Source organism: Tachypleus tridentatus, chromosome 8 (assembly GCF_004210375.1).
Source record: "Tachypleus tridentatus isolate NWPU-2018 chromosome 8, ASM421037v1, whole genome shotgun sequence".
In the NCBI taxonomy this organism is placed as follows: Eukaryota; Metazoa; Arthropoda; class Merostomata; order Xiphosura; family Limulidae; genus Tachypleus; species Tachypleus tridentatus.
The window spans coordinates 69,853,035-69,870,100 of record NC_134832.1 but is presented as its reverse complement, the minus strand read 5'-3'; the positions used below and the strand labels follow the sequence as shown (position 1 = coordinate 69,870,100).

At 31.9% G+C, this 17,066-nt stretch overlaps 3 protein-coding genes across 4 annotated transcripts in view; 2 read left to right on the top strand and 1 right to left on the bottom strand.

Annotated features, from left to right (window-relative positions):
* The first annotated feature begins 5,002 nt into the window (after positions 1-5,002).
* LOC143222595 (ribosome quality control complex subunit NEMF-like) lies at positions 5,003-7,558 on the top strand. The gene has a single exon (XM_076449289.1). It carries the CDS (start codon positions 5,003-5,005, stop codon positions 6,851-6,853), a length of 1,851 nt encoding a protein of 616 aa, XP_076305404.1. The 3' UTR covers positions 6,854-7,558.
* LOC143222596 (ribosome quality control complex subunit NEMF-like) lies at positions 6,872-8,155 on the top strand. The gene has a single exon (XM_076449290.1). The coding sequence runs from the start codon at positions 6,872-6,874 to the stop codon at positions 8,090-8,092; it is 1,221 nt and encodes a 406-aa protein (XP_076305405.1). The 3' UTR covers positions 8,093-8,155.
* A 6,325-nt stretch (positions 8,156-14,480) lies between these two features.
* Positions 14,481-17,066, bottom strand: part of LOC143222597 (uncharacterized) — a 28,491-nt gene continuing 25,905 nt past the window's right edge. For both annotated transcript variants that reach the window (XM_076449292.1, XM_076449293.1), the window contains one exon: positions 14,481-16,322. In XM_076449292.1, the coding sequence (XP_076305407.1) occupies positions 15,951-16,322 (372 nt within the window). In that variant the 3' untranslated portion in view covers positions 14,481-15,950. The remainder of the gene's footprint in view (positions 16,323-17,066) is intronic.

The window sequence follows — 17,066 nt, the reverse complement described above, 5'->3', positions numbered from 1 at the left end:
CAATATTAAAATAACTCTGAATACCATACCCATTCACTAGGTCAAGACAAGTTAGGATTCCAACCATATACTGTTAGACGCATCATACCAGATGATACTGAAGGACCAAGCAGAACATATGTTATGTTGCAATTATCTGCAATATTTATAGGAATACAAAATAACATGTTGAAATTACATGAAAGGAGAGCAACTTCCAATCAGTCATTTTACTTGTTATACAGGGTATTTGGAAACTCACTGTGCACTTATATATTTATTAACAGACATGTTTCAATATAGAATACAGGAGGTAAATATGAATGACAATTATAAACAATGTTGAAAGTGACCCCCGTTGGCATCAATACAGGCCTGGTTCCTTCTTATTTTGTTTCTAAACACCGCTATTAGTTGCTAGCTTGAAATAGACTAAATAAAATATGATTACAAAACTGCACAGTGACTTTCCGAACACCCTGTAGAATATAGTTCTGTGATACAAAGATTATTTAGTGTCAAAAGTTAATTACATTATCTATTGCATACCCTAAACAAAATGTATATTAATTTGATTACAAAGCAATAACAATTAAGAGGTAGTGGTTATTTAACATTAATTACAAGTTCTTCCACTCATGGGCAAGTTTTAAGTTTATCTTCAGGCTTTAGTGTAAAATTAGATCTACTTACTTAAACTAAATATAAAAATTCCTAACCTTACAGAAATTGGAGACAGTGCTAAAATTGTTTAACAAATTAAAGGCAAATTCAAAAGTACTAAAGTTTTCCTTTGTTCCTGTCCTGTAAAAAACAAGATCAATTAAATATAACACAGACAACAAAACTCTTTAACAAATAATTTTGTCAGTTACCTTGGAACACCCATTAACAATGAATTGCTATAAATGGAGAATTTTGTTATAACATAGACACTTGTTACATGTTAATAAATAAAACATTAAATGAGGTTACCTCATAAAATTAACCAATTTTATACAATAATATCCTTTAAGAAAAGTAGTCACTACATAGTAAAAAGAAACCTCAATATGGATACATCTCAAAATTCACATTAAGAGAATATCCTTTACTAAATATAATAGTCCGCTAAAACCAATTACCGAGAAGTAAATAAAATAAAATAAAATAAAATTTAATAATAACAAATTGTTGTAGCTTAAAGCGTCGTAAGTAATACGAAAACGTACCCAGTTAAAACAGAAACCCACATATCAATACATATATCAGTTTAAAAAAATATTAGTTGAAAACACATGGAAATATTCCTTATTATAACATAAGCATGATAATTTGCTTTGATTGTAATATTTTAAACAAAATCAAAAAAGCTTTTTTAGTATGACATACCTGCTCGAAATCTTGGGTCGAAAAAACGTGATCGATTTCAAATACTTTAAAATGGTAGACAAAGCTTCTTTGTTCTTGAATTTCGCACAAAGCCACTCGAGGGCTATCTGTGCTAGCCGCCCTTAATTTAACAGTGTAAGACTAGAAGGAAGGCAGCTAGTCATCACCACCCACCGCCAACTCTTGGACTACTCTTTTACCAACGAAACTTGGGAATGATCGTAACATTATGACACTCTCACGGCTGAAAGGGCGAGCATGTTTGGTGTGACGGGGATTCGAACCCGCGACCCTCAGTTTACGAGTTGAGTGCCTTAACCACCTGGTCATGCCTGGCCAGGTAGACAAAACACCTAGAGAACTTTCAATTAGTTTTCAATATATCATATGTTGAAGTAAAGGGGCATATAATGAACCACTGTGTTTTATTCAGTACATAAGCAATATCTCAACAAGTATAAAATATATGTTATTTTGTCTTGTAACTTCTCAATATCTTGATATCAACTATTTTGACATCACAAACATCTAACTTGAACCAATGCTGCATTCAACATACTATGTCAAACATAAAATATCGATATTTCTATGTGTTCTTTAAACACTGACTATCAAAATAAGAAATTAACTAATATATAATACTAAAAATTGAATTATAATCTAAAAAATTACCATAAATTTTGAATGCAAGTCAATAAACTCCATAACATGGCCCTTTACCCGTAACCTATTAATATAAGATTGAAGTGTATATTGGTATATGCGCGCGCATATATGAGCATGCAGGCTAGTATTTCGATACATGTGTTCGCTAGTACATATTTCGGTACATGCGTGCGCAGATGCAAATATTTGTACGCGCACAGAGAGGTTCGTATTTCAGTACATGCATGCGATGGTTGGTATTTTGGACGATGCGCACGCATGTACCGAAGTACCAATCTGTGCATGCATGTACCAATATTATATGCAGAGTCGTATTTCAGTACTCGCGCACACAGGTTAATATTTTGGTACATGTGAGAGTAGATTCGTATTTTAGTACATATGTACACACGTGCGTATTTTGGTATATGTGCCCGCAAGTGTAAATATTGGGACATGCGCACGTAGGTTCGTATTTTGTTACACACACGAGCAGGTAAATTAATGTGCGAATGATATATATGTAAAAACGCTTGGTTTGGGTTGAGAAAAATTTTATGTAGAGAAGCGAACCTAGTTTCGACCTTCTTCGGTCATCGTCAGGTTCTTCGACCGAAGGTCGAAACGTTGTTTACTCTTCTACATAAAAATTTTCTCAACCCAAACCAGCCGTTTTTATATATATATTTCTCTACAAGTGGGATTTCTCGTCATCACTGACTGTGTAGATGATGAAGTAAATGTCGACGCAAAAACCCCATAAAAATTACAAAACACAAAATGAGAAACGAAAAATTTGCACGTATCTTTTCATCGACCCAACAAACTTTCATGCCAAACTTGGTAAAGATTCATCCATAGGAGATGAGGTAGTGGTGTAAAACGCAAAAACACCCATACAAACCACAAAAATATATAAAACTGAAAATTTGTATGGATCTAATGAACGTAGGCCCGGCATGGCCAGGTGGTTAAGGCATTCAACCCGTATTACGAGGGTCTCGGATTCGAATCCCCTTCACACCAAACATGCTCGCCCTTTCAGCCGCGGGTATGTTATAAGGTAACAGTCAATCCCACTATTCGTTGGTAAAGCAGTAGCTCAAGAGTTGGCGGTGGGTGGTGATGACAAGCTGCCTTCCCTCTAGTCTTACACTACTAAATTAGGAACGGATAGCGCATATAACCCGTGTAGTTTTGAGCGAAATTCAAACCAAACCTAATGAGCTTTCATTTCAGTTTTGGGAAAGAGCCATCCAAACAATGTGAAATAATTCTATGGACATACAACAGGCAGTACTACTATATTTATATAGTGTACATATATATTGCACATTTATACATAACTTTATATAAATCATTGCTATGCATCTACATACTAGAAAAAAGATGAACATTACAATACCAACTGATAAAATGAAGTATAGAAAGGAAGAAAAACAAATAAAAAATGAAAGTACAGAAACATACCTATTTAGGATAAAAATCTAATCTTTTCAATTATAAAAATACACATAATCAGAAAAATCGTTAATAAAGATCGTTGTTTTGTGTATAAATGGGTTCTGTAACTTTCTTTCCCCATGCACTCCACTGTTTCTGGGATTAGCATTGGATAACTTTCGCACGAATGATTGTTCACTGCTTGGATGGATGAAACTGACTGAATTTCTCCTTCTATGAGTGCCCATGTCATAACTGTGGTCGGCAATAACTATTTAAATTCTGTAAGTGGTACTACTTAAACATATACAGAGATTTAACTCTCTATTTACTTTTAGTTTATCATAATTAACTTGAATGAACTTAGTAGTGTAACGGATTTACTGTTATGCATTTATTTTAATTTCTACTTTCGTTTCAGTTTGATACATTTGATATATTGTAAGATGCGTATTGCGTAAGTCCCGACTGTTCTCTAAGTTTGTCAATCTTCTAGAGTAAGTATCAACAATATATATATCTTACAAAAACACTAGCGTATGTTCGAATGTGTTGAATTTTCGAGAATCTCGCCGAATAAGTATATAAAAACTAGCTATCGGAAGACACCGAGACACTAATAGAACATTGTTCTGTCGCTACAGTCAGTACACGATAAACCTCATAAGCTATAAGTATGATAAACGCTTATTAATCGGAAAACTACAGCATTTAACCAGGAAAGTTTATAGATTTGGAACATTACAAACTATTAAACTTCAGTGAATTAACATCGGACGTCAGTATGTCTACATGGTCATTAAATATCCTCGTTGTTAATAAGTCAGTTTATGAGCGGCGTGAGGCCAGTCAAGAATAGACAGCTAGTTTGCTTAAGCGAGATATAACAGTATCAACTCAGAAATAGTTTGCTCATCGTGTACCTGGATCGCTGATAAAATATTCAATTCTAGATCAGATAGAAGAATCAGTATAGTTTGTAACTTTGTAATGCTCTCGTATATAAATCAATATTTTAATATACTATATTATGTATGCCGAATGTTTTATCGTACATTTCCTCTTACCGTTAAATCTGTTATTTTTAACTTTTGATTACAAAAAATATCTTAATTACTAGCTAATTTTATATTTTACTTGAATTACTGTGAAATATTTTTATTTTATTTTAAAGCTAATGATGAAATCTGAAGCAATTCCGAACTTAAAGATGTTTTTATGTTATTGAGATTTTAAAATTTATTACATAATAACAGTTCTACATTTTTGAAAGTGTCTCTTTTGCTTCAATGTAGCTGTGATATAAATAACATGCATCAAGTCTGAAATGTAGTACGATTATCGTGGTTACTTCAATTTGGTAATTTGTTGTTGTTTTTTTAAATAATATCATAAAGTTCACACTAGGGCTACGCTTTCTCCAGATAAGGCTCATTACACAGTGAAATAGGTTTGAGGATGAGATTTTGATTTATTTGTATCTTTACATTGTTATTTTGTTTTGATACACGTGTTATTAACTTATTTAAGATTTTAAGTACTGAACGTTAGAGAACCCAAGACCATGAAGAGGAGATTTAATACTGTAGACTTAACAGCAATTATAACCGAGTTAAAACAAAATCTTTTAGGCATGCGAGTTGTCCAAGTGTACGATATAGATAATAAAACTTATCTTATAAAACTAAGTAAGGAAGAGAAAAAGTCTGTGTTGCTGTTGGAATCGGGTATTAGATTGCACACGACAGATTTTGAATGGCCCAAAAATCCTGCACCATCTGGATTTTCTATGAAACTAAGGAAACACTTAAAAAACAGACGGTTAGAAATTATTAGACAACTTGGAATTGATAGAATTGTTGATATTCAGTTTGGGATTAATGATGCAGCATACCATGTAATATTAGAGTTGTATGACAGAGGAAATATAGTACTTACAGATTTTGAATATATCATCCTTAATATATTAAGACCAAGAGCTAAAGGAAGTGAGGATGTGAAGTTTGTTGTGCGAGAAAAATATCCAGTAGATTTGGCTCGGCAGCCTGAACCTGTACTGGATACTGGAAAGCTAACAGAAATTATCAGTACTGCTAGAGTTGGAGAAAATCTTAAAAAAGTTCTTATGCCTCATGTGCCTTATGGACCAGCTGTTTTAGAGCATGTGTTGCTTAGCCATGGTTTTCAGCAAAATACAAAAATAGGTAAAGAATTTGATACATTAAACGATGTATCTAGACTTGAAGAAGCTTTACAGGAAGCTCAGGAAATTTTGAACGAGGCAGGTAAAAATCCATGTAAAGGATTTATTATACAAAAGAATGAAAGGAAAAGCAATATTGAACATGATGAACAAGAATTTACTACAAATGTAGAGTTTCATCCTTTCTTGTTTCAGCAACATCAACAAAACCCTTATGTTGAAACTTGCTCATTTGACAGAGCTGTTGATCATTTTTTTTCTAGTTTAGAAGGTCAAAAAATTGACTTAAAAGCTAATCAACGAGAAAAAGAAGCTCTAAAAAAATTGCAGAATATTAAAAAAGACCATGAACAGAGAGTGAGTTCTTTACAAAAGGTACAAGAAGAAGACATTATTAAAGCACAGGCAATTGAAATAAATCTTAGCCTTGTTGATAAAGCCCTTTTAATTGTGCGTAGTGCAATTGCTAACCAAATAAATTGGACTGAAATTTGGAACATCATTCAGGAAGCTTCAGAACAAGGGGATCCAGTAGCTAAAGCAATTAAGTCCTTGAAGTTAGAAGTAAACCACTTTACTATGCTACTCAATGTCCAAAGTGGTAACACACTGAAGAATGATGGTAATGAAAATAAGACTGGGAACATAAATTCTGTATTGGTAGATATTAATATTGATTTATCAGCATATTCAAATGCAAGGAAATACTATGATAAAAAAAAAAGTGCAGCAAAGAAGGCTCAAAAAACCCTTGAGTCATCTGAAAAGGCATTAAAATCGGCAGAGAAAACAACCAAACAACTTTTGAAAGAAGTAGCAGTTATGACAACAATAACAAAAGCCAGAAAAACTTTTTGGTTTGAAAAATTTTTGTGGTTTATAAGTTCAGAGAATTATTTGGTTATAGGAGGAAGAGATACTCAGCAAAATGAACTAATTGTGAAGAGGTATCTTAAACAAGGAGACATCTATGTTCATGCTGACCTTCACGGGGCAAGTAGCATTGTGATCAAGAACCCCACTGGTGGTGACGTTCCACCAAAAACTCTCAATGAAGCAGGAACTATGGCGGTTTGTTACAGTGTTGCTTGGGAAGCAAAAATTGTGACAAGTGCTTGGTGGGTTTATCATCATCAAGTGTCGAAGACAGCCCCTGCAGGGGAATATTTGACTCCTGGGGCATTCATGATTCGTGGTAAAAAGAACTTTTAACCCCCATCTCACTTAATCATGGGGTTTGGTTTTTTGTTCAAGTTAGATGAAGATAGCATAGAAAACCATAAAGAGGAGCAAAAGGTAAAGCTCGATGATGGACATGATTCTACTGGCAAAGATCTAATTTACAGTCTGGATGTTGAAGAAGACAGAGAACTGCTTCTTAAAGAAGACTATCTTGAAGAAGATCAGAATGAAAACTGTGAAGGAGATATAAGTGAAAATATTAAAAGTGTTACAGTCAGTTCAGGATGTGAACAAAATTTTGATAGAAATGATGATGTAAAGAAAAATGAAATGGATGATGAAAATACTTCAGAATATGATGAAAATATTTCAGATGATGATGAAACACTAATGTTTCCTGACACTCAAGTTAAATTGGGCAGTTGTAAAAGTGAAGATGGTAATGTTGAGACTCCAGAAGAGGATAAGGTTGTATTTTTGGGAGATGATCAACCAGTTGTAATTAAATCTTCAAAAACAGAAAACACTGCCCTAACAAAGGCAGGGCAAAAACTTCCAGTCAAAGAAGATACCTCACACAAGGATGTCAAAGATGAGACAAAAGCATCCTTGCAGCCCAAGAGAGGGCAGAAAGCCAAGATGAAGAGAATCAAAAACAAGTACAAAGACCAAGATGAAGAGGAGAGACAATTAAGAATGGAAATTCTAGCTTCTGCTGGTGGAAAAGAAGAAAAAGGTAAGAAAAAGGGAAAAAGTTTAAAAGATAAAAAACACAAACAAGAAAAAAAAGTACTTCAGAATCAGAAAAAACAAGGAAAAGGATCTGTTCATTTTCATCAGCCCAACGAAGGTGTTGAGGATACACTAAGTTGTGTAAAAAATGAACTTTCGAAACAACAAATTACTGACAATGAGCACAAAGTTGATGGGGAGGTTGAAGATGGTGCTGAAGAAACAGCTGAAAACAATGAAATTACACAGCTTATTAATTTGTTGACTGGTATTCCTGTTCCTGATGATACCTTGTTATTTGCTCTTCCAGTGTGTGCTCCATATACAGCCATGCAGAACTACAAGTTTAAAGTTAAGGTCTTGCCAGGAACGGGTAAGAGAGGTAAAGCAGCAAAGACTGCTCTGCACAGTTTCCTTCAAGATAAGATTACAGCTCGAGAAAGAGATTTGCTTAAAAGTGTGAAAGACCAAGACATTTCTAGAAATTTGCCTGGAAAGGTGAAACTGATAGCTGCAAGTTCTGCAAAATCCAAGTAGAATAAATTGTAGAAAAGTATTACTTTATGTAAAATGTTTTAAATAAAGGTACGGTAACTGGAACATTAAAGAAACAATTATATTCTTATAATTGAAAGCTCTATAAAATCTGGTGTACAAAATTAAATTATTTTTGCTCATCCATTACATGTACAATATATATATGCTTGGAGTGTGAAACATTACTGATCACGACAATGACTTGTGTATGCTTTCATTGTGAACTTAATTTATCAGCAAAAATTACATCCACAATTTTACGCTGCATAGCATACAATACAGTGGCTGGAGTACTGTATATTTTGTAATGAATTATTTCTGCCATGCTACAGATAATCTTAAAGTATAATTACCGTAAGAAAAATGTATGAATAGTTGAGCGTATTGTAGGCTGCTAATGGGAAAATAGAATAGGCTGTCATCACCCAACAATTATATTAGTACAAAATTGTGTGTTACTTTTAAATCTATTAAAACAATCACATTATAAAATATTTATTATCAGTTATTAATATAATAATTTACAGTCATAATTTAATACAATAGTTATTTTTTATCCATAAAGTAATTGTACTTTGACACATATGATTAATTTTTTTTTCTTCTAAAGTTATCATAAATGCTTGAACAAATGAAGTTGTATTTGTCAAGTCCAATGGTAAGGAGGACCTTCATGCAAAACAAGATCTCAAAGAGTTTTATGGAGATAGTACCAAACATTCCTGATGAAATAACTTTTCACTATTTAAAATAAATATGTATTTTCTTATTTCTTAAAAATAATTAAAAGTAAATTAATAGTGAATTTAAATATATGAATATTAGTTGAATTTTGTGTTTAACATAATAACATTACTAGATGAAAAAATTACTGACTGCAGTTATTTTACTTAAAGTGATTAATAAAATGATTCTAGCTATTGTAACCTGAGTCTGTAATAATTTGTATGTGACAGTATCCTTTTTGAAATAATTCCTATAAATATCTTCCAATGGTTTATGATACAATTTTACAAGTAATATAGTTGTGTAACATTTTTTTAAATGTGTTAACAGTAATGTATTTAATGTTTGACATACTGAAAAGTTGTAAAAACCAACTGTTGAAGTACAATTTTTACAGGTAATTAACACAAAATAATTTATTTCTCAAAGGTCATATGATTGATTTGGTTATTAAAGTTAAGTCTTCATTGCAGTGTTTTGAGTAATGATAAAGTTAGCTATGGAAATTTATTTGCCACACTATTGTGATGGCTTATTACACTTTTTAGCCTTTATGAATAAATTACTGAGTTTTAAACTAGTTGCTTAGGAGAATTTAAAAATAGGAAAAATTAAGTTGTATTCTGTGCAATGAATAATTAAAAAATAACTATATATTAAAACAAATTTTACTTTAGTATGTATTTTAAAGGTGAATGCTTGTTTACAATAGAGCTTACATCATATATTTTAATAATAAAATTCAAACAAAAAATGCATGATACGTTAATTTAGTGCTTCATGTAATCAGTGTCTTTTCTTAATCTTTATAATATAATATTTGGTCAAGGCTTAACAAGGGGCATGCAGTATTCTATGTATTATATGTTTTCAATTGGGCAGAAGTTATTTTAGTTGATGTCATTATATTAATTTGGAAGTACTGTCACCCCCTTATTCAGTTGTGGTTTGTTTGGGATCAAAATATTATAAGGTTTAAAATTCTTACTTGAATTTGGTGTCAAAGGCTATTGCGACTCCTATTTTGTATATTTAAAAATGGCTGGTATGGGCATTTGCAAAATTTTCAAATGAAAAGTTTGTTAAAAAGATTATTGCTGGTTAGGTTAGCTCATTAGATAACTGGCTGAACCTAAGACAGCATGTGGTTTTTATAAATAGAATTCAGTCAAGCTGGAGTAATGATACAAGTATAATACCTCATGGCTCATTGTTAGGGTCCTTGCTCTTTTTTATTTATGTAGGTGAAAGAACTGTTGCTGTTGACAGGACAAATAGGATTTTAGGTTGTATTTTTCCAAATAGTCAATACAGGACTGTGTAGGTTATAATTATAGAGAACCGTGTTCGGTCTTAGGCACCTTACATTATAAAGTACATTGAAATGTTGGAAATGGGTCAGAGAAGGGCTACTATGACGATACATTGGATGGAAAGGTTGTCTTATCAGTATAGGTCAAGATCTTTGAATTAGTTTCTTTTGAGAAAAAGAAAGAGAGAGGATTTGACTGTTTAAAATTGTTAAGGGAATTGATAGTGTTGGGACGTTTTTTATGTTTAATGGTGAGAATGGTAAGAGCAGTGGACACAAGTATAAATTTTTACCATCTTCATGAAAGACAGCTTTAATTCCTTTGGATCTGGTGGATGCAGTTAATTTAAGATAAAGCTTAATAAATACTTGAAGGGTAAAAGTTGGCTTGAGATTTTTAGTGGATAGGATGGCCTAGATAGACCAAAAGGTTTCTTGTTGCCCTTTAATGTTATTGTTACAGTGCTTTTTGTTAAGCACAAAGTTTTACAATATGTTATTTGTGCTCTGTCTAAAATGGATATGAAAATTAAATACAGTTATAAATTTTTTATGAACTTGTGTGAGATAATTATACTTTAGCCATCTGATGAGAATAATTGATTAGTAAATTCGACTACTTGTTCAGCTCTAGTCTCATCATCTTTGCTATGAAAAATATAAACGTTTTTAGAAATGATTGTATTACCCTTCAAATTATTATCACAATAGATTCTTTTATATGCACCTATAATGCTGAGAAACATACTGTTGGCAGTATATTACCATTGAAACATATGCTTATTTGAAAGGGTTGTAGGCAAAGACATCAACTTCTATGTATGGCAGTGTATGAGATTTCTAAGAATTGTAACTCTTTCCTGCTCAGTGTAAATATATACCACTAAGGGGAATCTGAAGTATGCTTGGAGTTATCTCAGATTGTGTTTTGGATTTGATGCCCTAAAAGCCATTTTCCTGCATTCCTGAGAGTGAAATAACTTTTTTGAAGTTCTTTAGTTATAAAACAGAATATTGTGCCTGAAATCATAACCTATTGTATTTTGTGACATCTAAAGACTCCAGTGGCAATGTAAAGTATGGTAGGTACTTTGAAGGTTAATAAAAGGCACAAAATACATCACTCATGTTGAAATCAGAACACTATGTACTTACATTATAAATATCCATGGATAAAATCTCTATAACTAATTGCACAAGCAATGCAGAAGACATTGAACACAAAATGCAGTAATATTCACACCACAGGAGGATCAAATTTGTAAACTGGTGGTGTTTTTTGGAAGAGCCATCTTAATGGTCACAATGCTTCCAGAGTTTCTTCTGGATCTAGATTGTCTAAAAGGTGTTTTGTTTTTGCTTACAGTTGGAAACATTCCTTTAAGCAGCATTGTAAGAATCAGCTGTGCCACCTGACTGAGAATAGAGGGTTGTCACCTGCATTGCTTCTTGTGGAAATGTGTTCCCAAACAACTACCAGAGTACAGGCTAGGTTTACTTGATCTTTAGAGTCCTCAGTGTATATTGATATATTATAGCCTTTTCCCACACATCTTCTGGTACATCATTTTTCTCTAGTAATTGATATAGAATTAATTCATCTTTTGGTAATTACATTTTTGCCAAATCATTGCTAAAACCTGTTAATAAAAGTATTCAAGTTGAGACAGTTGAGTTGAGAAACCTGGCATTCTTTAGCACAGGGTTATCCGGTAGCAGGTGGTTTCTTACATTACTAAGCATTTTTACATAGAAAGATCTGACACCATGGTGGAACTGCTTGATCCTGTTTGTGTCCTATCCATCACTGATTAATTTATGAGATGTATTTTTTTGTGTATTTGGCCCTGTCGTTAAGGTACATCAACTCTACTCCTACTTCTTTCACCATCCTGACATCTAGAAACTGGCAGGCAAGTTTTCTTAGAAAGTCATGCAATACATTATGCAAAACTAAGATCAGTAGGTTCTTCAAATGCATAAATGTGTTCACACAGATGAACTGCTGTAGCTAGTACAGACTGACAGGAAAAGTGATGCACTTCAGCCAAGGGATCCTAGACCATTGCTGCAGTTGTCTGAATCTTGATTGGTTGTCATCACTGCTCAGGAACTAGCTTTTGATGCTAACAGTTTTTTGTATTTCTTTGTAAATGGCATTTTTGAGACTTGGCTAGTGGGTACATACATGTTTGATCATGCTTGCGTGTGTTGTACCACAGGATGTACAAAATTCTTTTAATTCCTCTTTGTTTATTCATCAAACCAGTACAGAAAAATCTTCAATGTCAAAGCCTGTTGTTTTAGTCTATGTATTCCCAACTTTGCAAGCAGTGTTATGCACAATATAACAAGGACAGCCATTGAAGAAAACAGTTGGGTTCTTCAGAGTTTCTCTTTCCCAGGTTTATAGCTGGCACATGGTTGTGTCAGGAAATGTTATGCTATTCTAGGGTCTCATCCATTTTCTAGAGGCCTCCTGTACCCATCACCATCTTCCTTGGAAAAAAAAACTACCAAAGCCAGGAGCTGAAAAATTAATCGTGAAAAGTTTGTCTGACCCAGAAATAGAAACTTCTACAAGTTTAGCATATTTAACACTGAGATTATCATAATTTCTTGAAGACTTGTGGAAATTCCTTGAGAGTCAACATTTCTCTGTAATGTATATGTTTTAGATTGAATAGGAGAGAATTAGTACAGGAAAATATGAGATTTGTATTACCTTTAATATTGATGTGGATATACAAGCATTAAATGCTTGGGTCATATTCCTGTTTATATTTAAATATAGGTGTGTAAGGACCATAAATAGGTACATCATATGTTAATATCTGGTACCAACTTTTGTCCATTTAGCAGTTGATCATGTGGTGTAGTATTTAATTATTAAAAATAAAATGTATATATATTTTAATATTTGTAGTCTTTCAAATATAACTAAAAGAAACTGAAAAATTTTTCTTTTTTCTCCCAGCATTTAATAAACAATTTTCAAAAACTGATACCCAACACTTTATTAAGATCAATATTTATTTGTCTATTTTTGATACTAGGAAGTTGAATAAACAGATCATTTCTTTGTATCCAGTTTATTATTTCCTATGTAACCTTTTAGGATACCCATTAATTGAGCCTTCTGTTTGTTAAACAGACTGCTTTGTTAAAGTTACTTTTGTATGGTCCTCCTTTTTTCACTTTGCTCTATTGTTGTTTTCATAATTGTTAAAAGCAGTTCATTTTCCTGGATTTGATTTTTGTGAAGAACTAACTTCTCAATCCTGTACATATGCAATTTGAAAATGTTGTGCATTTTTAAATAGAGATAAGCTTAGTGTGAGTTAGAAATATACGCAATGCAATAATTTAATCATGAGAAATTGTCAAACTTTTTGCAATAATTTTCTTTACCTGCTGTATAAACTCGTACCACCTAACCATTTTAGAAATTACAGTATTAACATTTATAACTTAATACAGTAAAACCATCTTTGTACTCCAGGTAATTTCAAAATTACAAGTAAATGATTTTCTCTTATTTGACCAGTATATAGCTTTCATTTACAGAGATTGATTTCTTTCATGTGCTTTATGTAGTGCTTATATAATTGTTTTACTTGGTAATATGGATAACAGTGGACACTTTCATGTTAGTGGTGTTATACAGAAATATAATCTTAGACTTCTCTAATCTATTGCTCTTAGAGATTTGTGTTCATTCTTTATGTGAATGAACAGTACAACACTTCTCTGAGTTGCAGCATCTGTCTTTATTCATCAGTATGTTTTGCTCAGAAAAGTAGGTGGTTATTATACCAGATTTGTCCACTTCCATATATAGGTTACATATTAAAATATGGATACTGTTTGGCCCAGATATGTCTATTGTCTTACATACATTTTGTTTCTATCAATTTTATTTATCTAGTGCACTATGTTATGCAACTATTATATAACACAAGTTTCTTTCTTTGGACCTAAGTGTGGATTAAGTTTCCAATCAAATCCATTCTGGGAAGTTTTCAGCTGTTCTTTTATTATTCTTATTTGGTTTACTTGGGATCTTTTCAGATAACTTAATTTCTCAGTGTCTTCTATCTACAAGCCCTGATTCAGGTAGGTTCATACTAGTCTGTTCTTACTTTATTCCTCTACAGATCATTGTTTATTTAATCCTGTCATATTGTACTTTGAGGTCAAACCTGTGTTTGGATAATTTAAAATGTTTTTTTGCCTAAGCCTATATATTGTTGTTTAGCTGTACCCAACTAGTTTCCAAATATAAAATATTTTGGGCTTGTGAAAAGAAGAAAACAATAAGAAACAATTTGAACAAAATTATACAGTGACTTTAGCTTGATCAATATAATTGTATTCTTGATCCAAATAAAAACTTTGCTTACATTTCGTTTGATAAACAAGAATACATATTAAGTATGCAAACAGTTTTACAAAATATACAAGCACCATAATATCACAAATGCAATGCTGTTTTCAAACATATGTATATTAAATTATATACAATATGTTCAATCAACTAAGTCGCATAGCATAGTACGGAAAAATTGATATTGTTAATATATTAATTTTCAAAGACAATTTCAATTTAAAAGTATTGTACAATTTGTTTAAAGAGTAATGGTTTATAAAAGCTTGCTTAGAAGTAAACTATAAAATCAGTTATACTTGTCAAACATTATGCTATTACATTTTCTAACACTACATTCTTAATGACACCATTATAAACTATAAAAGTTTTAACATTTAGGTTACATTATTATATTTTTTTTTATATAGAATTATTTTTATTAGTGAAATTTGCCTTATTTTAGTGTCATTTTTGATGATTTTTCAGTTATAATTTAAATAAAAGTTAGTGCCATTAGTAAAAACATGAAAGCTAGATGCTGTTATTGATTCAGAAATCAAATGTATATATTATTTTGCAGTTTCTTTCCTAGTACAATACAATATAATATAATACAAGTCTGCAATAAGTACTGAAATTTCATAAAAACTGTAAACCAGAGTTTATGGCAGAGTGTAATGTATGTAACAAGTTGTATCACAAAGATTTGAAACATCAATAGTAATAATTTTTAAAATTTTGTTACTTTAAGCTTTCTCAACATAATTTGCAAAGTAAACTTAATTTAAGTTACTAAGATTATAAAACACACAAAAACAAAACAAAACCAGTTTACACCAAATTACACTTTGCTGACATCACAAAATTAAAAACAGAAGTTGACCAAAAACCAGGTTTGAGATTTCCATTTTTTCAAACAGCTAGCTCATTAATTTTAAGTTGATTGTAAAATCCAATGTTTTAAACTTAAGAAAAAGACAAGAGAAGCATGATGAAGTTTTAAGATGCTTACATGTTAGACATGAAAGTTACAAATATTCTAACATTTGTTTTCTAATGTAGCTACAATTAGAATATTTCATCTTGAGGTAACATGCAATATTAAGAGAGAAAATCAAGGTCTTTTTTTTTTTGTGTTGCAAAAACAGATCAATAACTGATAGGTACGTAAAACATCAGAGGTTAGTTTCAAGGTTTTGGTTACAATGCGTTCTACAAACAGATAATGGCTTTGACCATTTAACACTTACACAATTACTACTAAAGTACAGACCACTGTATGGAATTCTGTACCTACTAAATAACTTCAGATATAATTATTGTCCATTAAAGTAATAATTAATATAAAAACTTTTACTTATTTGAATTCCAGTAGTAAGTGTTTCTTCAATTAGAAGAAAAAAATCCTTACAGCAAATCAGCTAATACAAATTAATGTTAAAGAAGATGTATCAGTATTCTTTAAACAGATACTCATCCAAGTAGTTTGGGTTGTCAGTAATGATCTTTTCCATTGCATTCAAAGCATGAATTAAATCTATGTAAGATGGAGATTGCTGCCATTGTTCTACACGATCTTGAGAACTGGAGATACTGAGTTCAGCATTCTGAAACAAAGAGAGGTACAGATCTGAAAGGTGATCTGGTATCAGATATCGACGATTTGGTACTATGTGGTCTAGAACGTAGGCTGTGGAAGTATATGGGAACCGAAGAACCAATAGATGATCATAGTCAGAGGAGGCTCTTGTTAGATCACTTGTTATGGTTGACAGCCCATACATAAATAAACTGTCCAAATGATCAGAGGTTGATTTTAAGCTCTGAAAATAAACCAATTAAGTATTAATAACTCTTATGCAAAAGGTAATTATTATTATTTTCCAAATCAAAATAAAATAAATTTCACCTGAAATTTTATACAGTTATCTCAATATTTTTAAGGAAGCATACCACAAATTTATGTGAAAAGATTTTAACATGGTGGGATATGTACAAGTATATGTAATTTAAGGTCAATAAGGGACCAAGTGGTCCATCTAGGCTATCACACTCCACTGAACTAAACTTTAAAACAAAAATAAAACATTGAAACCCAGCTCCTATCAAATATTTATCAAACCGTCCATCCCTCAAATTCCTTTTACTGTATCCATCACATCTTATGGCAACTCATTCAAAAGACTAACCATCATTTTAGAAAAATAGTTATCTTAGTTAAAAATTATTCCTACCCCGCCAATATGTTCCATAATCCTACCCTTCTCAACGTGAAGTATGAATAGGGATGATACATCAAGCTGTCAACACTATCAATTCTTTTAACAATCTTAGGCCTCACTCAGATTCAATCTAGATTTTGTTTTTTTTAATACAGAAAATAATTTCATAGATTTTAACTTGTCTTTGTATGATAACTTTTCAATCCAAGGTATCATCTTAGTAACTCTCCTCTGAATCCTTTCCAGCAATTGAATGTCATTCTTAAGGTAAGGAACCCAAGACAACACATTACTTTAAACGTAGTCTAACCTATGTAAAGATATTATAACCTCTGGACGTGAATG